This window comes from Anolis sagrei, chromosome 5 (genome assembly GCF_037176765.1).
Source record: "Anolis sagrei isolate rAnoSag1 chromosome 5, rAnoSag1.mat, whole genome shotgun sequence".
In the NCBI taxonomy this organism is placed as follows: domain Eukaryota; kingdom Metazoa; phylum Chordata; class Lepidosauria; order Squamata; family Dactyloidae; genus Anolis; species Anolis sagrei.
The window spans coordinates 195134747-195162330 of NC_090025.1; the positions used below are offsets into that span (position 1 = coordinate 195134747).

Sequence of the window (27584 nt, forward strand, 5' to 3'; positions counted from 1 at the left end):
TTAAGGGGTCACGGCATTAGGAAGGTTGAGAAACACTGTAATAAAGAGACTTAAAAGGGTATATCCAAAACCAAGGTTACAACAACATCTGTTATAGAACTCCAATATGCTGACGACAATGTCGTCTGTGCGTATTCAGAAGAAGACCTACAAGCCACTCTAAACACCTTTGCAGAAGCATACGAGAAGCTCAACCTTTTTTTTTTTACCCTCCCCATTTTGTATTCAATCTGTACATAAATAATGTATTGTCGAAGGCTTTCATGCCCGGAATCACTGGGTTGTTGTAGGTTTTTCCGGGCTATATGGCCATGTTCTGGAAGCATTCTCTCCTGACGTTTCACCTGCATCTATGGCAAGCATCCTCAGAGGTTGTGAAGTCCTCACAGCCTCTGAGGATGCTTGCCATAGATGCAGGCGAAACCTCAGGAGGGAATGCTTCCAGAACAGTGGTTCTCAACCTGGGGTCCCCAGATGTTTTTGGCCTACAACTCCCAGAAATATATGGCCATGTTCTGGAAGCATTCTCTCCTGATGTTTCACCTGCATCTATGGCAAGCATCCTCAGAGGTTGTGAAGTCCTCACATCTTCTGAGGATGCTTGCCATAGATGCAGGCGAAACCTCAGGAGGGAAGGCTTCCAGAACACTGGTTCTCAACCTGGGGTCCCCAGATGTTTTTGGCCTACAACTCCCAGAAATCCCAGCTAGTTTACCAGCTGTTAGGATTTCTGGGAGTTGTAGGCCAAAAACATCTGGGGACCCCAGGTTGAGAACCACTGTTCTAGAACATGGAATAGGAATTGTTGTTGTATTTGTATTTGTTGTTGGTATTGTTGTTGTTCTTCTTCTTCTCCTTCTTCTCCTTCTCCTTCTTCTTTCTTACCCACCTCTCCTCATGACTTGAGGTGGGTTACAATGTCATGGAATATGAAGTATAGTTTGAATGGAATTGTATGAAAGGTGTATAGTTGGGGTCTATATAGTCTAAGACTGAAGCCTGGAAAACTACAAGCAGGAGGTGAAGAATTCATGCACTGTAGTAAAAAGTTGCTGAACTGTTAACGACCAGAGACAAATGATTAACTCTTGGTGGAAAACAACATGTTTACATTACCAGAGACAATGGCTCTTTTAAGCAAGGAAGCGTTTACAAGGCTCCTTACGTTCAAGAAGGAAAACCAACATCACTTAAGGAAATCAAACAAGCCTCCATAAGAAGGAAAACCAATAATCACTTTAGGGTCATTCCATGCCAAGCGGTCTGAAACAACATGTTTACATTACCAGAGGCAATGGCTCTTTTAAGTAAGGAAGCGTTTACAAGGCTCCTTACGTTCAAGGAGGAACCTGATTGTTTACTCTCTGATGAACCAACCTGGACACAGCATATTATTTGAGAACACAGAAATGCTGGACCACTCTCACAACCACCATGTCAGACTACACAGAGAAGCCACTGAAATCCACAAGCATGTGGACAATTTCAACAGAAAGGAGGAAACCATGAAAATGAACAAAATCTGGCTACCAGTATTAAAAAAAACTCTAAAATTACAACAGCAAAACAACAGAGAAGAAACAATCTGGGACATCTAATCACCTCTCAACAAATGATTCCCACCAGGCACTTCCAAGCCATTAAATGCTAATCAAAGTGGTCAGTTGAAACATTCACACCTAGCTCCAGCAGACAAGAGTCCTTTGTCCCGCCCTGGCCTTTCCACAGATATATAAACCCATTTTCCTACTTCCAACAGACATCACTACCTCTGAGGATGCTTGCCATAGATGCAGGCGAAACATCAGGAGAAAATGCCTCTAGAACATGGCCATATAGCTCGGAAAAACTTACAACAACCCACTGTACATAAATAGTTTTAACAGTATTTATCTACAGTTATATGTTATTGATTTAGATATGTGATATTTTTATATATATGTGAGGCATTGAATTTGCCATTTATTATGTTGTAAACCACTTTGAGTCCCCTCAGGGGTGAGAAAAACTGTATAGAAATATAGATAATAATAATAATAACAACAACAACAACAACAATAACAATCTCTCATTGAACATCGAGAAAACCAAAGTGCTGTTCCAGCAGTCACCAACCAATCCCTCTTCAATGCCAGAAATACAGCTTAATGGTGTAACATTAGAAAATGTTGACCATTTCCACTCCCTTGGCAGCCACCTCTCCACAAAAGTCAACATTGACACTGAAATACAACATCGCCTGAGCTCTGCAAGCGCAGCATTTTTTTGAATGAAACAGAGAGTGTTTGAGGACCGGGGCATCCGTAGGGAGACCAAGGTTTATAAAGCTATTGTCCTCCCAACCCTGCTGTACGCCTGCGAAACGTGGACTGTCTACAGACATCAACATTGACACTGAACTACAACTCCGCCTGAGCTCTGTGAGTGCAGCATTTTTCCGAATGAAGCAGAGAGTGTTTGGGGACCAGGACATCCATAGGGAGACCAAGGTGCTTGTTTATAAAGCCATTGTCCTCCCAACCCTGTTATATTCCTGTGAAACGTGGACTGTCTACAAACGTCATCATTGACACTGAAATACAACACCGCCTGAGCTCTGTGAGTGCAGCTTTTTTCCGAATGAAGCAGAGAGTGTTTGAGGACCGGGGCATCCGTAGGGAGACCAAAGGGCTTGTTTATAAAGCTATTGTCCTCCCAACCCTGTTATATTCCTGTGAAACGTGGACTGTCTACAAACGTCAACATTGACACTGAAATACATCACCGTCTGAGCTCTACAAGTGCAGCTTTTTCCCAAATGAAGCAGAGAGTGTTTGAGGACCGGGGCATCCCTAAGGAGACCAAGGGGCTTTTTTATAAAGCTATTGTCCTCCCAACCCTGCTATACGCCTGCGAGACGTGGACTGTCTACAGACGTCACATGCAACTCCTGAAATGATTCCATCAGCACACCCCTCTGGAAAATCCTGCAAATCTCTTGAGAACGGAGGCAGACAAATGTCATCGTGCTGGAAGAAGCAAAGACCACCAGCATTGAAGAGATGCTCCTCCACCATCAACTCCCCTGGACTGGCCACGTTGTTCGGATGCCTGACCACTGTTTCCCAAAGCAGTTGCTCTACTCTGAACTCAAGAACGGAAAACGAAATGTTGGAGGACAGGAAAAGAGATTGAAAGATGGGCTCAAAGCCAACCTCAAAAACTCTGGCGTAGACACCGAGAACTGGGAAGCCCTGGCCCTTGAATGCTCCAGCTAGAGGTCAGCTATGACCTGCAGTGCTGTAGAATTTGAAGAGGCACGAATGGAGGGTGAAAGAGAGAAATGTGCCAAGAGGAAGGCCAACCCTGACCAGGACCCCCTTCCACCTGGAAACTGATGCCCTCACTGTGGGAGAAGATGCAGATCAAGAATAGGGCTCCACAGTCACCTACGGACCCACTGCCAAGACACCGAAGTTGGAGGACGATCTTACTCAGACAATGAGTAAAGTAAGTAATCTCTGGCATTAGTGTGTCCCTAAGGTTTTAGTCTCCTTGTGGACAGAAAAAGTGGGGTATAAATAAACATAATAATAATAATATAATAGTCTGAAATCCCTCACCCAGTGTGTGTCGGGGTCCGGCTTCACCGGTTCCTCCTGCCGTGTCAGGAGAGGGTTGGCCTCCTTGCCTTCAGGAATGACGTCGTACTTGCAGAACTTCACATTGCAGTTGTGGTTGTAAGACCTCGTCTGGAAAAGAGGGGAGCAAGAAGAGAGGAAGAGGAATTGTAGAGGAATTACAATTATCTGATTGCAAATACATTGAAAATTGTTGTTAAAATATGAAACGGAGGAAGAACAAGTGGAAAGTATGCGTTAAGTAGGCTCAAAATATAGACACACAAACCCAGCTGGAGTCAAGGGAGAAGGTTGGGACAAAGAGATTGAAGTCATGTTTGGAAATAAATCTTTACAAGATGATACACAGGTGATATTTGTGAATCTAGAGCAGTGTTTCTCAACCTTATTTATTTATTTATTTATTTATTTATTGGTATGCTTGTATACCGCGATATCTCAGCCCGTACGGCGACTCATCGCGGTTTACAACATGTTAACCTTCCTAATGCCGTGACCCCTTAATACAGTCCCTCATGTTGTGGTGACCCACAACCATAATATTATTTTTGTTGCTACTTCATAACAGTCATTTTCCTACTGTTATAAATCATAATGTAAATATCTGATATGCAGGATGCATTTTCATTCACTGGACCAAACTGGGCACAAATACCCAATGGACCCACATGCAAATGCTAGTGGGGTTGGGGGAGGATTGATTTTGTAATTTGGGATTTGTAGTTGCTGGGATTTATAGTTCACCCATAATCAAAGAGCATTCTGAACTCCACCAGCGATGGATTTGAACCAAGGTTCTTGTGGGTTTTTTTCGGGCTATAGAGCCATGTTCTAGAGGCATTTCTCCTGACGTTTCTCCTGCATCTATGGCAAGCATCCTCAGAGGTTGTGAGGTCTGTTGGAAGTAGGAAAAATGGGTTTATATATCTGTGGAATGGCTGGGGTGGGGCAAGGAGCTCTTCCCTGCTGCAATTAGGTGTGAATGTTTAGCTGATCACCTTCATTAGCATTTGAAGGCCTGCCTGAGTCTGGGAAAATCTGTTGCTGGGAGGTGTTAATCTGTGCCTGGTTTTTTCCTCTCTGTTGTTTAGCTGTTATAATTTTAGAGTTTTTTAATACTGGTAGCCAGATTTTGTTCATTTTCATGGTCTCTTCCTTTCTGTAGATGCAGGCGAAACGTCAGGAGAAATGCCTCTAGAACATGGCTCTATAGCCCGAAAAAACCCACAAGAACCTAGTGATTCCAGCCATGAAAGCCTTCGACAATACATTGATTTGAACCAAATTTGCCACACAGAACTCCCATGACCAGCGGAAAACACTGGAAAGGTTTGGTGGGTATTGACCTTGAGTTTGGGAGTTGTAGTTCACCTACATTCAGAGGAGTGTTGTGGACCCATGCAATGGTGGATATGGACCAAACTTGGCAGAAATATTCAATATGAGCAAATGTGAACACTGGTGGAGCCTGGAGAAAATAGACCTTGACTTTTGGGAGTTGTAGTTGCTGGGATTTATAGTTCATTACAATCAAAGAACATTCTGAACTCCACCAACGATAGAATTGGCTCAAACTTCCCACACGGAATCCCCATGACCATCAGAAAATACTGTGTTTTCCAATTGTCTTTGGCGACCCCTCTAACACCCTTTCGCGACCCCCTCAGGGGTCCCGACCCCCAGGTTGAGAAACACTGATCTAGAGATATTTACTAAGACGTACAAAAGCCAATGTTCATTATTATTTGCAAAGATGCATGGCACCAACAGTCTGCCATAACAACAACAACAACAACAACAACAACAACAACAACAATATGCTGGCACAATTTATTTGCGGTGGGGGGTGGATAGTCATTTATGTATCAAACTTCTTTATTTTTATTTATTTATGTATTTATTTACAGTATTTATATTCTGCCCTTCTCAACCCAAAGGGGACTCAAAGCAGATAACAAAACACAAGTTGCAAAGTGTTATCAAAACACAACTGTGTTAACATACAGCGTGTAAATACACTGCACATGAATCACAAAACAAAACTGAATGTTACTTAGTTATCTTGTAGTCCTTGAGACAGTAAATTATTTATTTATTTCTTATTTATTTCAGAGAGTTTTCTATACCGAGCTTCTCACCTCTTAGAGGGACTCAGCCCGGTTTACAACCATAAAAACATACAATCAGTAAAATATCATAGTTCATAATTACAATAACACATTTAAAAAAACAACTATATTTAAAACTACGGTGGTCAGTCGTCATTTTAAAACAAGTATACCTCATCTTCCATCCACAATCCTAGGGTGCTGTCTCATTCATCGAAAGCCTGTCTCCACAGCCACGTCTTCACCCGTTTCCTGAATGTCAGGATAGACGGGGAGGTTCTGTCCAGTGGGAGAGAGTTCCGGAGTCGAGGGGCCACCACCGAGAAGGCCCTGTCCCTCGTCCCCACCAGACACGCTTGTGAGGCCGGTGGGACCGAGAGCAGGGCCTCTCCAGCCGATCTTAATAGTCTTGATGGTTCATAGGGGAGAATACGTTCGGAGAGGTAAACAGGGCCGGAGTCGTTTAGGGCTTTATAGGTTAACACCAGCACTTTGAATTGTGCTCGGAAGCTAATTGGCAGCCAGTGGAGCTGGTGTAACAGCGGAGTAGTATGCTCCCTGTACCCAGCACCCGTTAGTAGTCTGGCTGCCAAGCGTTGGACTAGCTGTAGCTTCCGGGCAGTCTTCAGAGGCAACCCCACGTAGAGAGCGTTGCAGTAATCTAAGCGGGATGTAACCAAAGCATAAATTATCTTCAAGTACTGTCCAGAATTAAGTCCAAATGGTATCCAGTTCAAAATATAATCCAAATGATGATACGACAAGGATCCCCGGGTTGAGGTTGCTTTGTTTCGGGGGATTTGTTTCGAGTATAAGCCGAGGGGATTTTTTTTCAGCCTAAAAAAGGGGCTGAAAACTAGGCTTATACTTGAGTATATACAGGGTTTTTTTTTTGTTTTTTTGGCTGTGTTTTTCAGTGTTTTTTGTGAGTGATGGTCACTTGTTGGCCTGATAGGTGTATTGTGTCCAAATTTGGTGTCAATTTGTCCAGTCGTTTTTGAATTATCTGAATCCCACAAACGATCATTACATTTTTATTCATATAGATGATGATGATGGTTATTATTATTATTATTATTATTATTATTATTATTATTATAGAATCCAAGAGTTGGAAGAGACCTCCTGGGCCATCCAGTCCAACCCCATTCTGCCAAGAAGCAGGAAAATTGCATTCAAAGCACCCCTGAAAGATGGCTATCCAGCCTCTACTTAAAAGCCTCCATAGAAGGAGCCTCCACCACACTCCGGGGCAGAGAGTTCCATAGCTGAACAGCTCTCACAGTCAGGAAGTTCTTCCTCATGTTCAGATGGAATCTCCTCTCTTGTAGTTTGAAGCCATTGTTTCACGTCCTAGTCTCCAGGGAAGCAGAAAACAAGCTTGCTCCCTCCTCCCTGTGGCTTCCTCTCACATATTTATACATGGCTATCATATCTCCTCTCAGCCTTCTCTTCTTCAGGCTAAACATGCCCAGCTCCTTAAGCCGCTCCTCATAGGGCTTGTTCTCCAGACCCTTGATCATTTTAGTCACACTCCTCTGGACACAATATTCCAGCTTGTCAATATCTCTCTTGAATTGTGGTGCCCAGAATTGGACACAATATTCCAGATGTGGTCTAACCAAAGCGAAATAGAGCATGGGGAGCATGACTTTCCCAGATCTAGACACTAGGCTCCTATTGATGCAGGCCAAAATCCCATTGGCTTTTTTTGCCGCCACATCACATTCCTGGCTCATGTTTAACTTGTTGTCCACGAGGACTCCAAGATCTTTTTCACACGTCCTGCTCTCGAGCCAGGCATCATTGTCCCAAATTCTGTATTAGGTTTAATATGTGTCTCCATAAACCATCTATTTGGTGGTAATACAGCCATATAGTGTTACCTGTTCACAACTTAAGATCTCCTTTAGCAGATACTGCAGAGGAACACAAGATGCCCCCATGAAAAACGACTTTGTCAAATCATCAAATGCATTTGATTACCCAGCTTGTTTTATGCTCCTGCTTACCTTCTGAATCACTTTCCCAAAAGGCCAAAGGAAATATCCTGCAAGTTTCCAACAAAGCTTTCCTGGATATCCATCAGCGTTCAGGTTTCGGGGGCGAAGAGAAAAAGAAAAACACAATCCAAAAACAAGTTAAGGGGCAACACATATTCAAAACACACAAAAATGCAAACATTGTAATAGAATTAAATGCAAACAACACTAAAATAGATTCTTGTGGGTTTTTTCGGGCTATAGGGCCATGTTCTAGAGGCATTTCTCCTGACGTTTCACCTGCATCTATGGCAGGCATCCTCAGAGGTAGTGAGATCTGTTGGAATTAGGACAATGGGTTTATATATCTGTGGAATGGCTGGGGTGGGGCAAAGAGCTCTTCTCTGCTGGAGCTAGGTGTGAATGTTTCAGCTGACCACCTTCATTAGCATTTGAAGGCCTGCCTGAGCCTGGGAAAACCTTTTGTTGAGAGGTGTTAAGATGTGCCTGGTTGTTTCCTCTCTGCTGTTTTGCTGTTGTAATTTTAGAGTTTTTTAATACTGGTAGCCAGATTTTGTTCATTTTCATGGTCTCTTCCTTTCTCTTGAAATTGTCCACATGCTTGTGGATTTCAATGGCTTCTCTGTGTAGTCTGACATGGTGGTTGTGAGAGTGGTCCAGCATTTCTGTGTTCTCAAATAATATGCTGTGTCCAGGCTGGTTCATCAGGTGCTCTGCTATGGCTGACTTCTCTGGTTGGAGTAGTCTCCAGTGCCTTCCATGTTCCTTGATTCGTGTTTGGTCAATGCTGCATTGGGTGTTCCCTATGTAGACTTGTCCACAGCTGCATGGTATACGGTAGACTCCTGCAGAGGGGAGAGGATCCCTCTTGTCCTTTGCTGAACGTAGCATTTGTTGGATTAACTTGGTGGGTTTGTAGATAGTTTGTATGTTGTGTTTCCTCATCAGCTTCCCTCTGCGGTCAGTAGTTCCCTTGATGTATGGCAGGAACACTTTCCCTCTGGGTGGATCTTCATCTTGACTCTCGTGGCTTCTTCTCAGTTGTCTTGCAGCTCTTCTGATGTCTGAGGTGGAGTCTCCATTGGCCTGGAGAGCCCAGTTGAGGTGGTTCAGTTCATCTTGGAGGAGGTGGGGTTCGCAGATTCTTTTTGCATGGTCTGCCAAGGCTTTAATGGTGCTTCTTTGTTGACTTGGGTGATGGTTGGAGTTTTGATGTAGATATCTATCTGTGTGTGTGGGTTTTCTGTAGACGGTGTGACCTAATTGTTGATCTGGTTTGCAGATGACTAGGACATCTAGAAAAGGCAGTCTTCCTTCATTTTCTTTTTCCATTGTGAATTGGATGTTTGGGAGGATGCTGTTCAGATGGTCCAGGAACCTGTTGAGTTCTTCTTCTCCATGGCTCCAAATGGTGAAGGTGTCATCCACATATCTGATGCTGTTTCCAGGGCTTGTTTTTCAAAGTGTTCCATGTAGAAGTTAGCTATGACTGGGCTGAGAGGGCTCCCCATAGCTACACCATCTTTCTGTTCGTAGAACTCATTGTCCCACTGAAAGTAGCTGGTGGTGAGGCAATGGTAAACAGAGCCGTGATGTCTTCTGGGAACCTCTGGTTGATGAGTGCCATGGTGTCTAAAATAAACACTAAAATGAACACTAAAATAAATTCAGTTAAAGTCCATCAAAACAGTGAAAAATCACAGCAGCCCATGACTAGATCTTAAACCCCCCCATCTTTAAAAGCCTGTCTGAATAAAAAGGTGTGCGCCTTCCTTTTCTTTCCTCAATGGCTAGGATGCATACATTCTCAAAACGAGGAAATGTTCACACGGAACGATTGTGCTTGACAAAATGCTATTGCTAATATTCTGGAAGCATAGCCTATGTCACTTCGTTGAAGTTAAGGAAGATGAGGAAACCACTAGATAGGCAAAAGCTGGGCTAAAGGCCAGGAGCTCACCGTGACCCGGTCTTCGAACTGGCAGCCTTTTGACTGACAAGATTGACTACAGTTGGTGGTTTAACCAGTTGTGCTAAAGCCTAGCTGGGTTGACAACTGATTTTCCGTAAAACCCAAAAGGTAATGGGGAAAAGTTGACCATAGAAAGATAACAAGACACTATTTTCTATGGCCAACTTTTCCCCATTACCCTTACATGACCAGGCAGTGGCTCCTTACATTAAGAAGTAAACCCAACATCATTTAAGGAAGTCTAACAAGGCTTCTTAAGGAAAACCAATTTTAGGAAGAAAATCCAAGATCTATCGGGAGCTGATGGAATCAGCATGTTCTGAAAGGTGTAAATGAATGACAGGAAGCTAAAACATGCAATTGTCTCTGGTAATGTAAACATTACATTGTTTTCCACCAAGTGTTGGGGTTCAGCCTGTGTGCGAACTTGAACCTGACTCTCTGATTGTATTTCCTGATGCCCATGTGAATCCTGAGGCCAGTTTAAATGATGATGAGTTGAGTAGTGCAAATCCTACAGCCTTGGAAAGCGAAAAACAAGATTCCCATGAGAACATACATTCCAGGCCAAGCGGAGACGGATCACTCCCTTTTCCTCCCAGTTTTAGCTCTCCGGAGAATCAGGCACCTGGCCTGCCTAATGAGGACAGGTGGGGGCAGATTTGGCAGAGTCGAGGAGAAGCCCAATGTTTACGCAGGTCAGCCAGATTGAAGGAAATCCAAACAAAACCTTCAGCCGTGTCTCGCAATAGATTTCTTGGCCTTAAATATGATTGCCCTGAATACAGCTTCAGACCAGGCATCGTTCCAGATTCATATGCCAGCGTTTGCAGGTCTCCTGATCCAAGTAGCCTTGTTCCTCGGAGGTTTTCTAGTTGCCCTAAGTACGGTTAGTGATTTGCTAACAGGTTCCAGGATTCAGCAGTTTAGCTGTGGGTTTCGTGATCTTGTTTATGGACATTTCTTGTTGCTGATTTTTACTGTGGCTTTTTACCTTTGCATTTTCTCCTCTATTTTGTGTTCATCTTTCATCAATAAAAAAGGATTGTTTTCCTGAAGCCAAGCGTGGTGGATTGTTGTCTCAGGGTCCAGTTTCCTGCTCTGGGTTGCAACACCAAGAGTTAATCATTTGTTTCAGTCATTTACAGAGTCAGTTGGAACATCAGCAAGAAATACTGCTAGCTAAGAAACACTTTACTCTTCCAAACTTGTGGCAGACTAGAGGAGTCTGGTCCACCTGCCGATCTCCAAACGATAGAGGAAGATGGTATATTCACAGAATGGCAGATTTGCTGGGAACACAATCTGGACTACTTCGACGTCTCATTTCCAGGAGAAGGAAGAATAGATGGCAATGTATGCATGATGATGAGTGAATGTGTGTATGTGTGTGAATGCTGAGTGAGATGTAACATCCCCTTTGTTTGTGTACCCTGTGTAACTCGAGCCTGTGAGTCTCCCTTCTTTCTCGGTAAAGTGCCTAATACTGTGTCTCATTGTGAATGAAATTAAAGCACATTTTTAATTATTTTAAAAGTTTTAAAAGAATTTATGGCAGTCCCAAAAACTTGTCACTCACCGTATGGAGCGCCCAGCACCGTCAGGAACATCAGGAGGGAGACCAGGAGATAGAGCAAGGCCAGCCACCATCCAAAGAACAGCAAGTAGAGCAGGTTCCCAAATGTCAGCATGGAGCCTAGGCAGATCGCAAGCACATGGGTGGTCAGGGGAGGCTTCCAACACCCTCCAGAGACAGACATAGAAGGTATTGAAGAGACATAGGTTGGAATAACTGAAAGCCAGCCCGGGTTGGAGTGGGTTTCCAACCAATTGTGTAGCCTGTTGTCGACCTTTGCAACCCGAAAGACAGTTGCATCTGTCAAGTAGGAAAATTAGGTACCACCTTAAAGTGTGGGGAGGCTAAATTAACTGATTTATGAGGCCATCAAGAAGACTCCAGCAAAAGCATTCCAGCGGGGAAGCATGCGGGGAATGCGGAAGTGCTTCATCAGCGTCGCAGATGGACGATGAAATCGACAGCTCCCCTGGCGGCCAGAAAAAGTTAAATAGCCTCTATGTATGTCTGTATATGTTGTATGTCAAAAATTGGCACTGAATGTTTGCCATATATGTGTACACTGTAATCCGCCCTGAGTCCCCTGCGGGGTGAGAAGGGCGGAATATAAAAGCTGTAAACAAATAAATAAATAAATAAACTGTTTGGTCTGCTCCTGACACGATAAATAAATAAGGGGTTCATTCCAAATCTATGATACTATATCTGTGTGAATCATATCTATCTATCTATATATTGATGACTGGATGGTTCTTTGTCGGGAGGGCTTTGATTACGTTTTCTTGCCCTGGTGAAGAGAGTTGGACTGGATGGCCGTAAGTATTTTCTGTTGGTCGTGGGGGTTCTTATACTTGAGTATATACAGTAATTATTATTGTTTGGCTCTCCCATATGAATCCCACCTGGCCCATTGCCATTGGCAGGTATATAGTTAAGTTAAACCAGCAGCTTGCAATGAATGGCTTATTTAATGCAACACGGCTCAAAAAGGCTGCTCTTTGGACCAGTCCAGCTGCTGATCAAGCTGGACAGAAAACTTCCTACATGAGTCTGGCCGTACCTGAAGGGCTCCGGACGACGTTGAGGTCGGAGTAGAGCTCCTTCACGATCTCGGAGCGGTCTTCCCAGGGCCGCTCCGTCACGTGGCTCTTCCATTTCTTAAAGCCAAACTAAAAGAAGAGAGAGAGAGAGAAAGCATGAGAAATACACATTCTGCTACTGGAAACCAGTTTAAGCTTATAGTACAGGCATGGGCCAACTTTGGCACTCCCTCCAGGTGTTTTGGACTTCAACTCCCACAATTCCTAACAGCTGTTAGGAATGGTGGGAGTTGAAGTCCCAAACACCTGGAGCAAAGGCCGAAGTTGGCCCATACCTGATATAGTATAATCATCTCCACTATGAAAACACATATGGAGGAAAAGTGTTCTTGCCAGACATCAAGGGAACCACTGACCGCATAGGGAAGCTGATGAGGAAACACAACATACAAACAATCTACAAACCCACCAAGAAAATCCAACCAATGCTTCGTTCAGCAAAGGACAAGAGGGATCCTCAAACCTCTGCAGGAGTCTACCATGTACCATGCAGCTGTGGACAAGTCTACGTAGGGACCACCAAACACAGCAGCATTGCCCAGACACACATCAAGAAACACGGAAGGCACTGCAGACTACTTCAACCAGAGAAGTCAGCCATAGCAGAGCACCTGATGAACCAGCCTGGACACAGCATATTATTTGAGAACACAGAAATGCTGGACCACACCAACAACCACCACGTCCGACTACACAGAGAAGCCACTGAAATCCACAAGCATGTGGACAATTTCAACAGAAAGGAGGAGACCATGAAAATGAACAAAATCTGGCTACCAGTATTTAAAAACTCCAAAATTACAACAGCAAAAACAGCAGAGAGGAAACAACCAGGCACATCTTAACACCTCTCAACAAAAGATTTTCCCAGGCTCAGCCAGGCCTTCAAATGCTAATGAAGGTGGTCAGTTGAAACATTCACACCTAGCTCCAGCAGGGAAGAGCTCTTTGCCCCACCCCAGCCATTCCACAGATATATAAACCCATTGTCCTAATTCCAACAGACCTCACTACCTCTGAGGATGCTTGCCATAGATGCAGGCGAATCGTCAGGAGAGAATGCCTCTAGAATATGGCTCTTTAGCCCGAAAAAAACCCACAAGAACCTAGTGATTCCAGCCATGAAAGCCTTCAACAATACATATGGTTCTATCTGTGATCGAGGATTACAACACCCATCACCCCTAGTCAACCTGGCCTTTGAGTGATGGGTGCTGCAGTCCAAAAATGCCTGGAACATGAAACATGAAAGGAAGATGATGATGATGATGATTATTATTATTATTATTCGTGTACTTCTACCCCGCCCTTCTCAACCCCTGAGGGGGGACTCAGGGCGGCTTTCAAAAGGTACATCTTGGTGCCTACACAAATACAATAACATATAAAACCAGCAATTAAATGGTCAACAATTAAACAATTAAAAACAACAATATATCACACAATCAATAGCCAATCTCAGACACAGCGTTCGCCAACTCAGAGTTCATATTTCGTTCCACCTTGTCCAACTCCTATCCATCGTCACAGTCCCTTATTCATCTACCAGAGTGCCCAAACGCCTGGTCCCACATCCACGTCTTTAATTTCTTTCTGAATGAAAGGAGGGATGTTGCTGATCTGATCTCCCTGGGGAGAGAATTCCATAGGTGAGGGGCCACCACTGAGAAGGCCCTGCTCCTCATCCCCGCCAATCTCACTTGTGACAGAGGCGGGGTCGTGAGCAGGGCCTCCCCAGAGGATCTCAGACTCCGAGATGGGACGTAAAGGGAGATGCGTTCGGACAGATACGCTGGGCCGGAATCGTATAGGGTTTCGTAGGTCAGATGAGCATTAGTTTCCCCGTCCTTAATTCAATGTGGAGTGGCTGGCTGTATATCCAAGCCACACTTTAGAAGCAAAGCAGCAGCGCCCTCTAGTTTTGTAAGTACTTTAGAACCATGGCTTGCCCATGGCTAGTATGCACAGGTAAATTGCAGGTGAAACTTCACAAGTTAAAATGACCTTGAAAGGTTTCCTGCTGGAAGAGAGAGGTCTTCAGCTGCGTCTTAAATGCAAAAATGCTTCTGGTCCCGCCCTTTCGGAGGAGGGACCCACACTTTCCTTTGAAGGAGGGAAACATACCCACCTTGTAGTTGTTGGAGAGTTTGTGCGCCTCCACCTCGTTCTCCGCAGTGATTTTCACCAGGCAAGTGTCGCACGTTTGCACTTCCTCTGAGTGAAGCGGGCAGGCTGGGGAGGAAGGAAGGAAACACAGAGGAGGCTCATGACCTTGGGGAAACTACAACTCCCAGGATCAATCAAAGTTTCTGCAGTTTGATAAAAAAAATTTCCCATGTTTTATGATAGAACCAATTGGGAAATGACATTGTTAACCCAGGAACAAAAATCACGTTACATATTATTATTATTATTATTATTATTATTATTATCTTCAGCCATTTACCTGGCAGCATCCTGGGCGTAAGGAAGCCGTGCCCATAGTGGTGTGACTCTGAATGCGCTTCCCCGGGGTCTCCATGGATGTTGTTTCTGGCGGCGCAATGCTTGTCGCATAGGGACCCTCTCCGGTGATCCAGGTCTCTGGGAAACTCTGGGGACAACAACAACAAGTATTATTATTATGGGTTGTTGTAGGTTTTATCGGGCTGTATGGCCATGTTCTAGAGGCATTCTCTCCTGATGTTTCGCCTGCATCTATGGCAAGCATCCTCAGAGGTAGTGAGGTCTGTTGGAACTAGGAAAATAGGTTTATATATCTGTGGAATGACCAGGGTGAGACAAAGGACTCTTGTCTGCTGGAGCTAGGTGTGAATGTTTCAACTGACCACCTTGATTAGCATACACACCTAGCTCCAGCAGACAAGAGTCCTTTGTCTCACCCTGGTCATTCCACAGATATATAAACCCCTTTTCCTAATTCCAACAGACATCACTACCTCTGAGGATGCTTGCCATAGATGCAGGCAAAACATCAGGAGAGAATGCCTCTAGACCATGGCCATACAGCCCAATAAAACCTACAACAACCCAGTGATTCCGGCCATGAAAGCCTTCGACAATACATTATTATTATGCACAACAAGATTAGTACATAGCAAACAAGATCACTCTGCTGGCTTTTGTATTTGATCACACATCTGATATTTCCCAAGTGTCAAGAATTGTGTGATGTATTGGCTAGTAATGCATGCAGATCTGAGTAGGATAGCCTTTTGCAGCTGATGGATGGTAATTTTGTCAGCGCCGATTGTGTTTAAGTGCAGGCCAAGATCTTTCGTACTGCACCCAGTGTGCCGATCACCACTGGGAACACTTTGACTGGCTTGTGCCAGAGTCTTTGCAACTCAATCTTTAAATCCTCATATTGTGTCAGCTTTTCCAGTTGTTTCTCTTCAATCCTGCTGTTGCCTGGGATTGTAACATCCACACTTTGTATTTTTCCACGATCATGAGGTCGGGAGTCTTGTGCTCCAAAACTCTGTCAATCTGAATTTGGAAGTCCCGGAGTAGTTTTGACGTGTTCATTTTCTGCTATTTTTTCTGGCTCGTGGTCCCACCAGTTCTTTGTCGCAGGCAGATGGTGTTTGTGGCACAAGTTCCAATGAATCATCTGAGCAACGGTGTTGTGCCTCTGCTTGGAGTCTGTCTGCGCAATCTTCTTGCAGCAGCTGAGGATGTGATCCATTGTTTCGCCTGCTTCCTTGCAGAGTCTACACTTGGGATCTGTTGTCGACTTTTCAACTATGAATTTGACAGCATTGATTCTAATAGCTCGTTCTTGGGCTGCAAGAATCAGGTCCTCCTTTGTCTCCTTTTTCAAATATCCATTTGTTGTTGTTGTTCTCCCCCTCCTCCTCCTCCTTCATCCACCCAGTGTTACCCATTCCCCCTTTCCCTTGTATGCCTTCTTCATCTATCTTTTTCTTTCTTTCTTTCCTTTTATGCTTCTTTTCCTTTCTCCTCCTTCCCTTCTTTTTTCTTTCTTGCCTCCCTTCGTTCATCCTGTATTTCTTTCTTTTTTCTTTCCTTCTTTCCTTCCTTCCTTTCTCCTCCTTTCTTTTTCCCTCCCTTTTTCTTCTTTCCCTTCCATCCTTTTGTTCTGTTCTTCTTCTTTTGTTCCTTCTTTGCTTTCTTCTTTCCTTTTTCTTTCCTTCCCTCTCTTCATACCGTTCCCCTTTCCCTTCCTTCCTTTCTTCCCTCCATTTTTCTATCTTACCGTCCTTCTTTTTCTCTTCCTTTCCTTCCTTTTCTTTCTTTCCATTCTCTATCCCTTTCTTCCCTTCTTTTTTCCCTTCCCTCTCTTCATACCATTTCCTCTTTCGATATTCTTCCTTTCTTTCTCCCCTTCCTTTTCTCCTTCATCCCTTTCTTCCCTTTTTCTTTCCTTCCCTCTTTTCATATCTTTTCTCCTTCCCTTTCTTCCTTTCTTCCCTCTTTTTTCTTTCACCCCTTCCTTCTTTCCCCTATCACTTTTCCACTTCTTTTTCTCTTTCCTTCTTCCTTTTCTTCCCTTCTTTCTTTCCTTCCCTCTCTTCATAACTTTCCTTCTTTTCACTCTTCCTTTCTTTCTTTTCCTTTCGTCCCCCTTTCCTCCCTTCCTTTCTTCCCATACATTTTCCCCTTTACCTTCTGTGGCGAGGGAGAGAGACTATTTCCTCTTTTTAAAAACCTCTTTGCCTTATACTGATTCAGTTTCTTCTTTTATATTGGCTGGGACTTTCTGTATGCTGTTAAACCTTTGTACTTTATATCACAGGCAATGAAACACTCTTGTGTATAACCAAGTAACACAGTTTATTTATAACTTCTGGCTCCAACGCTTGTGGTTACATTTGTGTTTTGTTGCAATCTTGAGGCTTACAGTCAGTATTATTTACTTGGTTAACTTTTCTGAATAAACTATCAAAGTTTCATATTCACAAAAATGTTACTTGCTTTACCCACTCTTGGCTGAATTATATTCTGAACTAAGGCAACACTAGCCTTCTTTATGTTCCTTAAAACTCGAGCTCTATTTAACTAACCGCTTTTCCATATCAGAAGTCTTTAACACATCTTCATAACTGCTTATTTCTATCAGGCACTCAAAAACCAATTCTCCTCTTCACACACAGATTCCTAACTGTCATTTTTCAACTCCCTCACTCTAACTGCCTCTTTCAGATCTTGGCTCTCCCCAACTGTCATTTTGGCCTAGCAGCCTTTTCAAATCCTGGGCCTACACTAATCTGCATATGACCAATCGGCTTCACATATGCAAATGAGTCCTATCTCTGCTGTTGCTACCCTGACTGTGCCTATTCTTCCCTATCTGCCATATCTAAACATAGAGCTATATACCAAAACTTTAACATAGAGTAGCAATTTCACTATACCTTCCCTTCCTGACCTCTTTTTTCTTGCTCCCTGTTTCCTTCCTTCCTTTCCCTTCTTTTTCTCTTTCCTTTCTTTTACACAAACATCACCTAACAATATCCAATCCACTTCACTCCTTTTCTTTCACAGTGACATCACAGAGGGCCACTTTACCCAGAAACAGTCAATCGGCTTCGTTCCTATTCTTTCTCTCTTCTCTGGGCCTGAAAGAGCTAGTTCTTTGAGTCCAGACCCTTCAATTACACTGTTCAACGGAGAAAAGGTTGCGGGCCTGAAAATAGCTGTTCTTTTATGATTTTGGGGTGCTGAAAACGAAAATGACATTTAAAAATGTATATTGGCTCTAGTTTTTATGATATAAGCAATCACGTGATCACGTATGGTTGAAAAAATGCATGTTGCGACTTACACTATGGAAGATTCTAGAATACTCTAGAAAGTTTGATGACGCAGTATTAGTGCCGTGTGCAAAAGCCAGAAAGCCCGATATAAGGCCAGACTTTGGAACGGAGAGGGTCAGTCAGTTGAAGACTGAGACAGTCTCGTTAAACATTGTTTTACATGGTTCTTTTTACTGTAGTGATGCCTCTCACGTGTGTAAATAAAGCACTATGGAAAAAAGATATCAAGGCCAATGGACTCCGTCAATGCTGTCAGACTCCTGCTGGAGCATTGTAAGAGGGAATCCTTTCCTTGAATACAAAAGAAAAGTCAAGAGAAGCAAAGAGGATAGAAACTAAAGTCACGATTAAAGCGACATTTAACCTTTCAGACTTTTCAACTGCATTAGGCCTACTAAGATAGTTTCTTGCTGCACAAACATAAACAATAGACTAATTAAATAAATATTTCTCATGTATAAACTATTGGTAATATAATTTGACTAAAATTTAGGAAATATTCACGGTTTATATACATGCAGTAAGGTTAGGCGCATTATCATAATATTAACAAATTACCTATTGTGGAGAAAATTGAAATAGCTGTTGCATAAAAACCAGAGCCAATTAACACATTTAATTATTATATTTGAATTCAGCATGTTAAATTTATTAAGAAACGGCACATTTCGTTTCCGAAACTGAGAAAAACTGAAAATTTGTAGAACAGTGTTATTTTAAGTGGGATCATGAAAGGTTTTTGTGCCACGTTGGGTCTGGATCCGTCACGCTACGGAGGAGCCTTTGTGGCACAAGCAACCAAACAAACAACCAAGCAATAAACAAACATGCTTTGACTTCTATAGATATATGCAGAAGTGTGTCAATAATAGAGTCAGCACGGAGGATACAATCAACATCTCAATCGTTCCGCTATAAACCAAACAAACCACAAAAGAGACTTCCTTGCTATTTATGTTGCAGCAATGTGCATAATTTAATGGCACCAGGAAACTGTGGTTTCTTTGAACACCAAAACAGAAAAATCAGGCAGTCACTTTTGCAAAATAATACAGATCTGCAATGGAATTCATAAATAACAATGCACTGTTGTAGATCAGCCTGAGGTTCCTGAGGTCGATGGGTTCACTGATGATTTAGAGAGGATTGTGGGGTTGCCTATTAGCCAGGGGAATGATGCCTCTCTCTGTGAGAAACCTAATTCGGAAAGTGCAAGGCTTCAAGGCCAGTCAAAGAGCCAGAAACTGCAACATTAGATAAGGGGTCGGACAAAGACCTAAGTGACATGGAACCCTCTCATGGAAAAACACCTAGAGCTACAGAGATCAACAAAAGACGTCGTTTACAGATCAGAGCTGAAAATAGGCAGCGGTCATAGAGATTACATGGAAAAGTGGGAGAGAAAATTCATGGGAAACAGAATGCTTTCATGGGTGGCTATTAAATAGCAATTTATTTACCTAAGGAAATGGTTCTTAACCTGTAGGCCACATGGCCTACAGGTTAAGAGAGATGGGCCAAAACTAACAAAAGTTCAACAGTGACAAATGCAAGATACTCCACTTTGGCAGGAAAAACAAAATGCAAAGATGCAGAATGGGGGACAATGCCTGGCTCGAGAGCAGTACGTGTGAAAAATATCTTGGAGTCCTCGTGGACAACAAGTTAAATATGAGCCAACAATGTGATGCAGCGGCAAAAAAAGCCAATGGGATTTTGGCCTGCATCAAGAGGAGCATAGTGTCTATGTCCAGGGAAGGAATGCTCCCCATGCTCTATTCTGCTTTGGTTAGACCACACCTGGAATATTGTGTCCAATTCTGGGCACCACAATTCAGGAGAGATATTGACAAGCTGGAATGTGTCCAGAGGAGGGCGACTAAAATGATGAAAGGTCTGGAGAACAAGCCCTATGAGGAGCAGCTTAAGGAGCTGGGCATATTTAGCCTGAAAAAGAGAAGGGGAGATATGATAGCCATGTATAAATACGTGAGAGGAAGCCACAGGGAGGAGGAGGGAGCAAGCTTGTTTTCTGCTTCCTTGGAGACTAGGACGCAATGGTACAAGGGCTTCAAACTACAAGAAAGGAGATTCCATCTGAACATTAGGAAGAACTTCCTGACTGTGAGAGCCGTTCAGCAGTGGAACTCTCTGCCCCGGAATGTGGTGGAGGCTCCTTCTTTGGAAGCTTTGAAACAGAGGCTGGATGGCCATCTGTCAGGGGTGCTTTGAATGCAATATTCCTGCTTCTTGGCAGAATGGGGTTGGACTGGATGGCCCAGGAGGTCTCTTCCAACTCTTTGATTCTAGGATTCTATGACCACCAGTGGGCCACAAGGATGAAAATCTGGTATAGGAGCCTCTTTCCTCTTTATTCCCCCCCCCCCCCCCCACTCATTTCACTCTTCTGGCCACTCCTTCCCTGTCTCTGACCATGGCATATGTTCTGTATCAGAAAGTAGAGCTGATGTGGTCTACACAATGCAATTTTCTGAAAGAGAATCTAAAATTGACCAAAAACTGATTTGTAACCCTTTTGGTACTAATGTTGGAGAGTGGTCCCTGGTCAAAAAAAGGTTGGGAACCATCAATTGTATTTATTTATTTAGGGTATTTATTTATTTACAGCTTTTATATTCCGCCCTTCTCCTCACTCCGCAGGGGACTCAGGGCGGATTACAGTGTACACATATATGGCAAACATTCAATGCCAATTTTGACATACAACATAAACAGACATACACAGAGGCTATTTAACTTTTTCTGGCCGCCAGGGGAGCTGTCGCTTTCATTGTCCATCTGTGACGCTGATGAAGCACTTCCGCATTCCCCGCATGCTTCCCCGCTGGGATGCTTTGCTGGAGTCTTCTTTATGGCCTCATAAATCAGTTAATTTAGTCTTCCCACACTTTAAGGTGGTACCTAATTTTCCTACTTGACAGATGCAACTGTCTTTCGGGTTGCAAAGGTCGACAACAGGCTACACACAATTGGTTGGAAACCCACTCCAACCCGGACTGGCTTCGAACTCATGACCTTTTTGGACAGAGTGATCTTAATGCAGCTGACACTCAGCCAGCTGCGCCACAATCCCGGTGCTATCACAGGCACATTTGATGGCCGAAAGTGAAGAGGAGCTGAGGAACCTTATGACCAAGGTGAAAGAAGAAAGACCAAAAGCTGGGTTGCAGCGAAACATCAAAAAAACCAAGATGATGGCAACCAGACAGATGGGGAACTGGCAAATAGAGGGAGAAAACGTGCAGGCCGTGACAGGCTTTGTATTTCTAGGAGTGAAGATTACTGCAGATGCCAACTGTTGTTGTTTATTTGTTCAGTCACTTCTCTTTGTGACCGGCTGGACCAGCCCAGGTCAGAGCTCCCTGTCGGCCGTGGCCACCCCCAGCTCCTTCAAGGTCAAGACAGTCACTTCAAGGATGCCATCCATCCATCTTGCCCTTGGTCGGCCCCTCTTCCTTTTGCCTTCCACTTTCCCCAGCATCATTGTCTTCTCTGGGCTTCCCTTTCTTCTCGTGATGTGGCCAAAGGACTTCCGCTTTGTCTCTAGTCTCCTTCCCTCCAATGAGCAGCCGGGCTTTATTTCCTGGAGGATGGACTGGTTGGATCTTCTCGCAGTCCAAGGCACTCTCAGCACTTTCCTCCAACACCACAGCTCAAAAGCATCGATCTTCCTTCGCTCAGCCTTCCCTAAGGTCCAGCTCTCACATCCGTAGGTGACTACAGGGAAGACCATGGCTTGGACTAGGCAATGGATCTTGGTTGCCAGTCTAATGTCTCTACTCTTGACTATTTTATCGAGACTGGACATTGCTCTCCTCCCAAGAAGGAAGCGTCTTCTGATTTCCTGGCCACAGTCTGCATCTGCAGTCATCTTTGCGCCTAGAAATACAAAGTCTGTCCCTTTCCCCACATTTTCTCCCTCTATTTTCCAGTTGTCAATCATTCTTGTTGCCATAATCTTGGTTTTTTTTATGTTTAGCTGCAACCCAGCTTTTGCGCTTTCTTCTTTCACCTTGATTAGAAGGCTCCTCAGCTCCTCCTCGCTTTCGGCCATCAGAGTGGTGTCATCTGCATATCTGAGGTTGTTAATGTTTCTTCCAGCCATTTTCACCCCAGCTTTGCATTCCTCAAGCCCTGCACATCCTCGCATGATGTGTTCTGCATACAAGTTAAAGAGGTTGGGGGAGAGGATGCAGCCTTGCCGTACGCCTTTCCCAATCTTGAACCAGTCTGTTGTTCCGTGGTCAGTTCTGACTGTGGCTACTTGGTCCTTGTACAGATTCCTCAGGAGAGAGGGAAGGGGGCTTGGGATCCTGTGTCTGCAGTTATCTTGGCATTGAGAAATACAAACCCTGTCGCTGCCTCCATGTTTTCTTCCTCTATTTGCCAGTTCTCAATCAGTCTTGGTTGTTTTGATGTTTATAAGTTTAACAGATGCAGACTGCAGCCTGGAAATCAGAAGACGTTTCCTTCTTGGGAGAAGAGCAATGTCCAGTCTCGATCAAATAGTCAAGAGTAGAGACATCACACTGGCAACAAAGATCTGCATGGCCAAAGCAATGCTATTCCCCATAGCAACCTACGGATGTGAGAGCTGGACCTTAGGGAAGGCTCAGAGGAGGAAGAGAGATGCTTTTGAGCTGTGGTGCTGGAGGAAAGTGCTGAGAGTGCCTTGGACTGCGAGAAGATCCAACCAGTCCATCCTCCAGGAAAGAAAGCCCGACTGCTCATTGGAGGGAAGGATACTAGAGACAAAGCTGAAGTCCTTTGGCCACATCATGAGGAGACAGCCAAGCCTAGAGAAGACAATGATGCTGGGGAAAGTGGAAGGCAAAAGGAAGAGGGGCCGACCAAGGGAAAGATGGATAGATGGCATCCTTGAAGTTCCTGGCCTGACCTTGAAGGAGCTGGGGGTGGTGACGGCCGACAGGGAGCTCTGGCGTGGGTTGGTCCATGAGGTCACGAAGAGTCGGAGACGACTGAACGAATGAACAACAACAGCTCTGCATAAGAGACCCTTTTCCTTCTCGACAGTGTGCCAGATCTGCAGGGATGCAGTAGCTCTGCCCATGCACTTCTCCCCAGAGCATTAGGACTGGAAGGAAGGCTGAGCAGTCCACACTCCAGGAAAGAAAGACCACTGGAGGGAAAGATATGAGAGGCCAAGATGAAGTCCTTTGGCCATATCATGAGAAGACAGGAAAGCTTAGAGAAGACAATGATGCTGGGGAAGATGGAAGAAAAAAGGAAGAGGGGCTGACCAAGGGCAAGGTGGGTGGATGGTATCATTGAAGTGGCTGGATTGTCCTTGAAGGAGCTGGGGGTGGCCACGGCCGACAGGGAGCTCCAGCGTGGGCTGGTCCAGGAGGTCATGAAGAGTCGGAAACGACTGAACGAATGAACAACCAGGGCAAGGTGGGTGAATGGTATCCTTGAAGTGACTGGCTTGACCTTGAAGGAGCTGGGGGTGACCACAGCTGACAGGGAGCTCTAGCGTGGGTTGGTCCAGGAGGTCATGAAGAGTCGGAGCAACTGAATGAATGAACAACAACAAGGGCAAGGTGGATGGATGGATGGTATCCTTGAAGTGACTGGATTGACCTTGAAGGAGCTGGGGGTGGCCACGGCCAACAGGGAGCTCTGGCGTGGGCTGGTCCAGGAGGTCATGAAGAGTCGGAAACGACTGAACGAATGAACAAGGGAAAGGTGGGTGGATGGTATCCTTGAAGTGACTGGATTGACCTTGAAGGAGCTGGGGGTGGTGATGGTCAACGGGAAGCTCTGACATGGGCTGGTCCAGGAGGTCACGAAGAGTCGGAAGCGACTGAACGAATGAACAACAACAAAGGCAAGGTGGATGAATGGTATGCTTGAAGTGATTGGCTTGACCTTGAAGGAGCTGGGGGTGGTGACGGCTGACACGGAGCTTTGGCGTGGGCTGGTCCAGGAGGTCACGAAGAGTTGGAGAGATTGAATGAACAAACAACAACAACAAGGGCAAGATGGATGGATGGCATCCTTGAAGTGACTGGCTTGACCTTGAAGGAGCTGGGGGTGGCCACGGCTGACACGGAGCTCTGGTGTGGGCTGGTCCAGGAGGTCACAAAGAGTCGGAAGCAACTGAACGAATAAACAACAACATATTTAATTTCACCCTGATTGTGCTTTTCATTTTTGTAGCAAAGGAAGCGCGTTTTCCCATGTGATTCCCAGAAGGATCTCCTAACATGTTATATGTACGTTCTATTATTATTATTATTGAGAAAGAAGGTATTTGTTCCAGGCAAAGCAGCGCAGACCAGTTGCGAATACGGAGAACGAAAGAAGGGGGGATTTCCAATTGCGTTTTTCCTGACGCAGCCCCAAAACCCAAAAAGGTCCCATGTCATCCAAGGGGGCCAGAAAAACCACAGTAAGATGCTGGGCTGAGGCTCATGTGACGAGCACCACGGAAATCAATTTCCCCATCGAAGCCATGCCGATTTAGGAAGACAGATGGGACTTCTGTAAAGTCAGGAAATTGACCCATGACATTTGCTACTCAAAAGGATTCCAAAAAGCAAACGTTTGTTTTTCTCTTCCATTTACCGGATACTGCCTGAAGGAATTCTTTGTTGAGAGGTGATTAGCTGTCCCTGATTGTTTCTTGTCTGGAGTTCCCCTGTGTTTGCGTTTGTTCCTTATTTACTGTTATAATTTTAGAGGTTTTTTTTAAAAAATACTGGTAGCCAGATTTTGGTCATTTTGACCACTCTAACAACCACCATGTCAGGCTACAAAGAGAAACCATTGAAATCCACAAGAAGCATGTCAACAATTTCAACCGAAAGGAAAAAAAAAACCATGAAAATAAACAAAATCTGGCTCCCAGTATTAAAAAACTCTTAACATCATAACAGTAAATAAAGAACAATTTGGTACCCAAATTTCCTACTTGACAGATGCAACTGTCTTTCGGGCTGCAAAGGTCGACAGCAAGCTACACAAATTGGTTGGATGCTCACTCCGACCCGGGCTGGCTTCGAACTCATGACTTTTCGGTCAGTGGTGATCTTAATGCAGCTGATCTTATGTTTTATTGACATATATAAATAAATATTTATACATACTAATATAAATCCATTTCCATATGCAATCAATGGTGTGGTGTATGTGTGTGTGTGTGTGCATATATGTTTTATTGACATATATAAATAAATATTTATACATACCAATATAAACCCATTTCTATATGCAATCAATGGTGTGGTGTGTGCGCGTGCATATATATATATATATATATATATAATTGACATATATAAATAAATATATTTATGCACACACACACACACACATATATATGCTTTATTGGCATACATAAATAAATGCTTATATATACTAATATAAACACATTTCTACATGCAATCAATGGTGTGGTGTGTGTGTATATGTGTGTTTGTGTGTGCTTTATTGACATATATAAATAAATATTTATACATACTAATATAAACCCACTTCTATACAGAATCAATGGTGTGATGTGTGTGTATATATGCTTTATTGACATATATAAATAAATATATTTATGCACACACACACACATATATGCTTTATTGGCATATATAAATAAATACTTATATATACTAATATAAACACATTTCTACATGCAATCAATGGCATGGTGTGTGTGTATGTATATGTGTGTGTGTGTATATATATATATATATACTTTATTGACATATATAAATACTAATATAAACCCATTTCTATATGCAATCAATGGTGTGGGGTGTGTGCACACACACACACACACACACACACACACACACATATATATATGTTTTATTGACATATATAAATAAATATATTTATGCACACACACACACACATATATATGCTTTATTGGCATATATAAATAAATACTTATATATACTAATATAAACACATTTCTATATGCAATCAATGGCGTGGTGTGTGTGTATGTATATGTGTGTGTGTGTGTATGTATATACTTTATATATATACTTTATTGACATATATAAATTCTAATATAAACCCATTTCTATTTGTAATCAATGGTGTGGGGTGTGTGCGTGTGTGCGTGTGTGTGTGTATGTATATATATATATATATATATATATATATATATATATGTTTTATTGACATATATTTATTATTATTGTTTATTTATATTTATTTATATTATTTATATTTATTTATTTATATTTATTATTTTTGACAAATATATTTATGCACACACACACATATATGCTTTATTGACATATATAAATAAATATTCATAAAAGGTAAAGGTAAAGGTAGTCCCCTGACATTAAGTCCAGTCATGTCCGACTCTGGGGTGTGGTGCTCATCTCCATTTCTAAGCCGAAGAGCCGGCGTTGTCCATAGACACCTCCAAGGTCATGTGGCCGGCATGACTGCATGGAGCGCCGTTACCTTCCCGCCGGAGCGGTACCTATTGATCTTCTCACATTTGCATGTTTTCGAACTGCTAGGTTGGCAGAAGCTAGGGCTGACAGCGGAAGCTCACGCCGCTCCCCGGAATCGAACCTGTGACCTTTCGATCAACAAGCTCAGCAGCTCAGTGCTTTAACCCACTGCGCCACCATACTAATATAAACCCATTTAGATATGCAATATAATATGGTGTGGTGTGTGTGTTTGTGCTTTATTGACATAAATAAATATTTATTGATATGAATATTAATTCATTTGTATATGCAATCGATGGCATCTTAGATAATTTGAAGTTTTGTACCCCTGATGTTTGCACGACTGAAAAAGTGCAATTTCAGCGGAAAGCAGGGGGCTCTGCTTTACACAAAAGGGAGGGTTTGTTTGGACGAGATGCAAGGGAAGACGTGCAAACTCACACTCGTCCAAACCAAATGACGAAGATATTTGCACGGAGGCCACATATTGGCATTCCCTAACAGCCTGGACCACAATGGGACCATTGAGATTGGCTTGTTTGAGAAGGAAGGCCATCGAGATAAAGCCCAGATATATCCCTGAAGAGTCCAAATACTGCAATTTTCAAGGAGATTTAATTGGTGTTTTGGAAGGGAATCTTCTCGCTTTGGGAGATGATGGAGCTTCTGCAATCAAAGAGATCAAAGGAGGGAATCATACTTAGGCAATCCCACGTAGCTTGAGGATGATGGTCTTCCAGAAATAGTGTCTTGGCAGTGGAGCCCTATTCTGGATCTGCATGTTCTCCTGCAGCGAGGACATCAGTTTCCAGGACATCAGGGTTGGCTTGACGTGCCTTCCTCATGGCACGTTTCTCCCTTTCGCCCTCCATTCGTGCCTCTTCGAATTCCACAGCACTGCTGGTCACAGCTGACCTCCAGTAAGAGCACTCAACGACCAGGGATTCCCAGTTCTTGATGTCTATGCCACAG

At 43.5% G+C, this 27584-nt stretch overlaps 1 protein-coding gene across 2 annotated transcripts in view; it reads right to left on the minus strand.

Moving 5' to 3' along the window:
- LOC132775588 (uncharacterized) overlaps positions 1 to 27584 on the minus strand; it is an 85198-nt gene that overhangs the window by 34785 nt on the left and 22829 nt on the right. For both annotated transcript variants that reach the window (XM_067469369.1, XM_067469370.1), the window contains exons 2-7: positions 14826 to 14972; positions 14508 to 14611; positions 12340 to 12448; positions 11283 to 11399; positions 7741 to 7802; positions 3603 to 3731 (exon numbers count right to left, since the gene is read on the minus strand). In XM_067469369.1, the coding sequence (XP_067325470.1) occupies positions 3603 to 3731; positions 7741 to 7802; positions 11283 to 11399; positions 12340 to 12448; positions 14508 to 14611; positions 14826 to 14972 (668 nt within the window). The remainder of the gene's footprint in view (positions 1 to 3602; positions 3732 to 7740; positions 7803 to 11282; positions 11400 to 12339; positions 12449 to 14507; positions 14612 to 14825; positions 14973 to 27584) is intronic.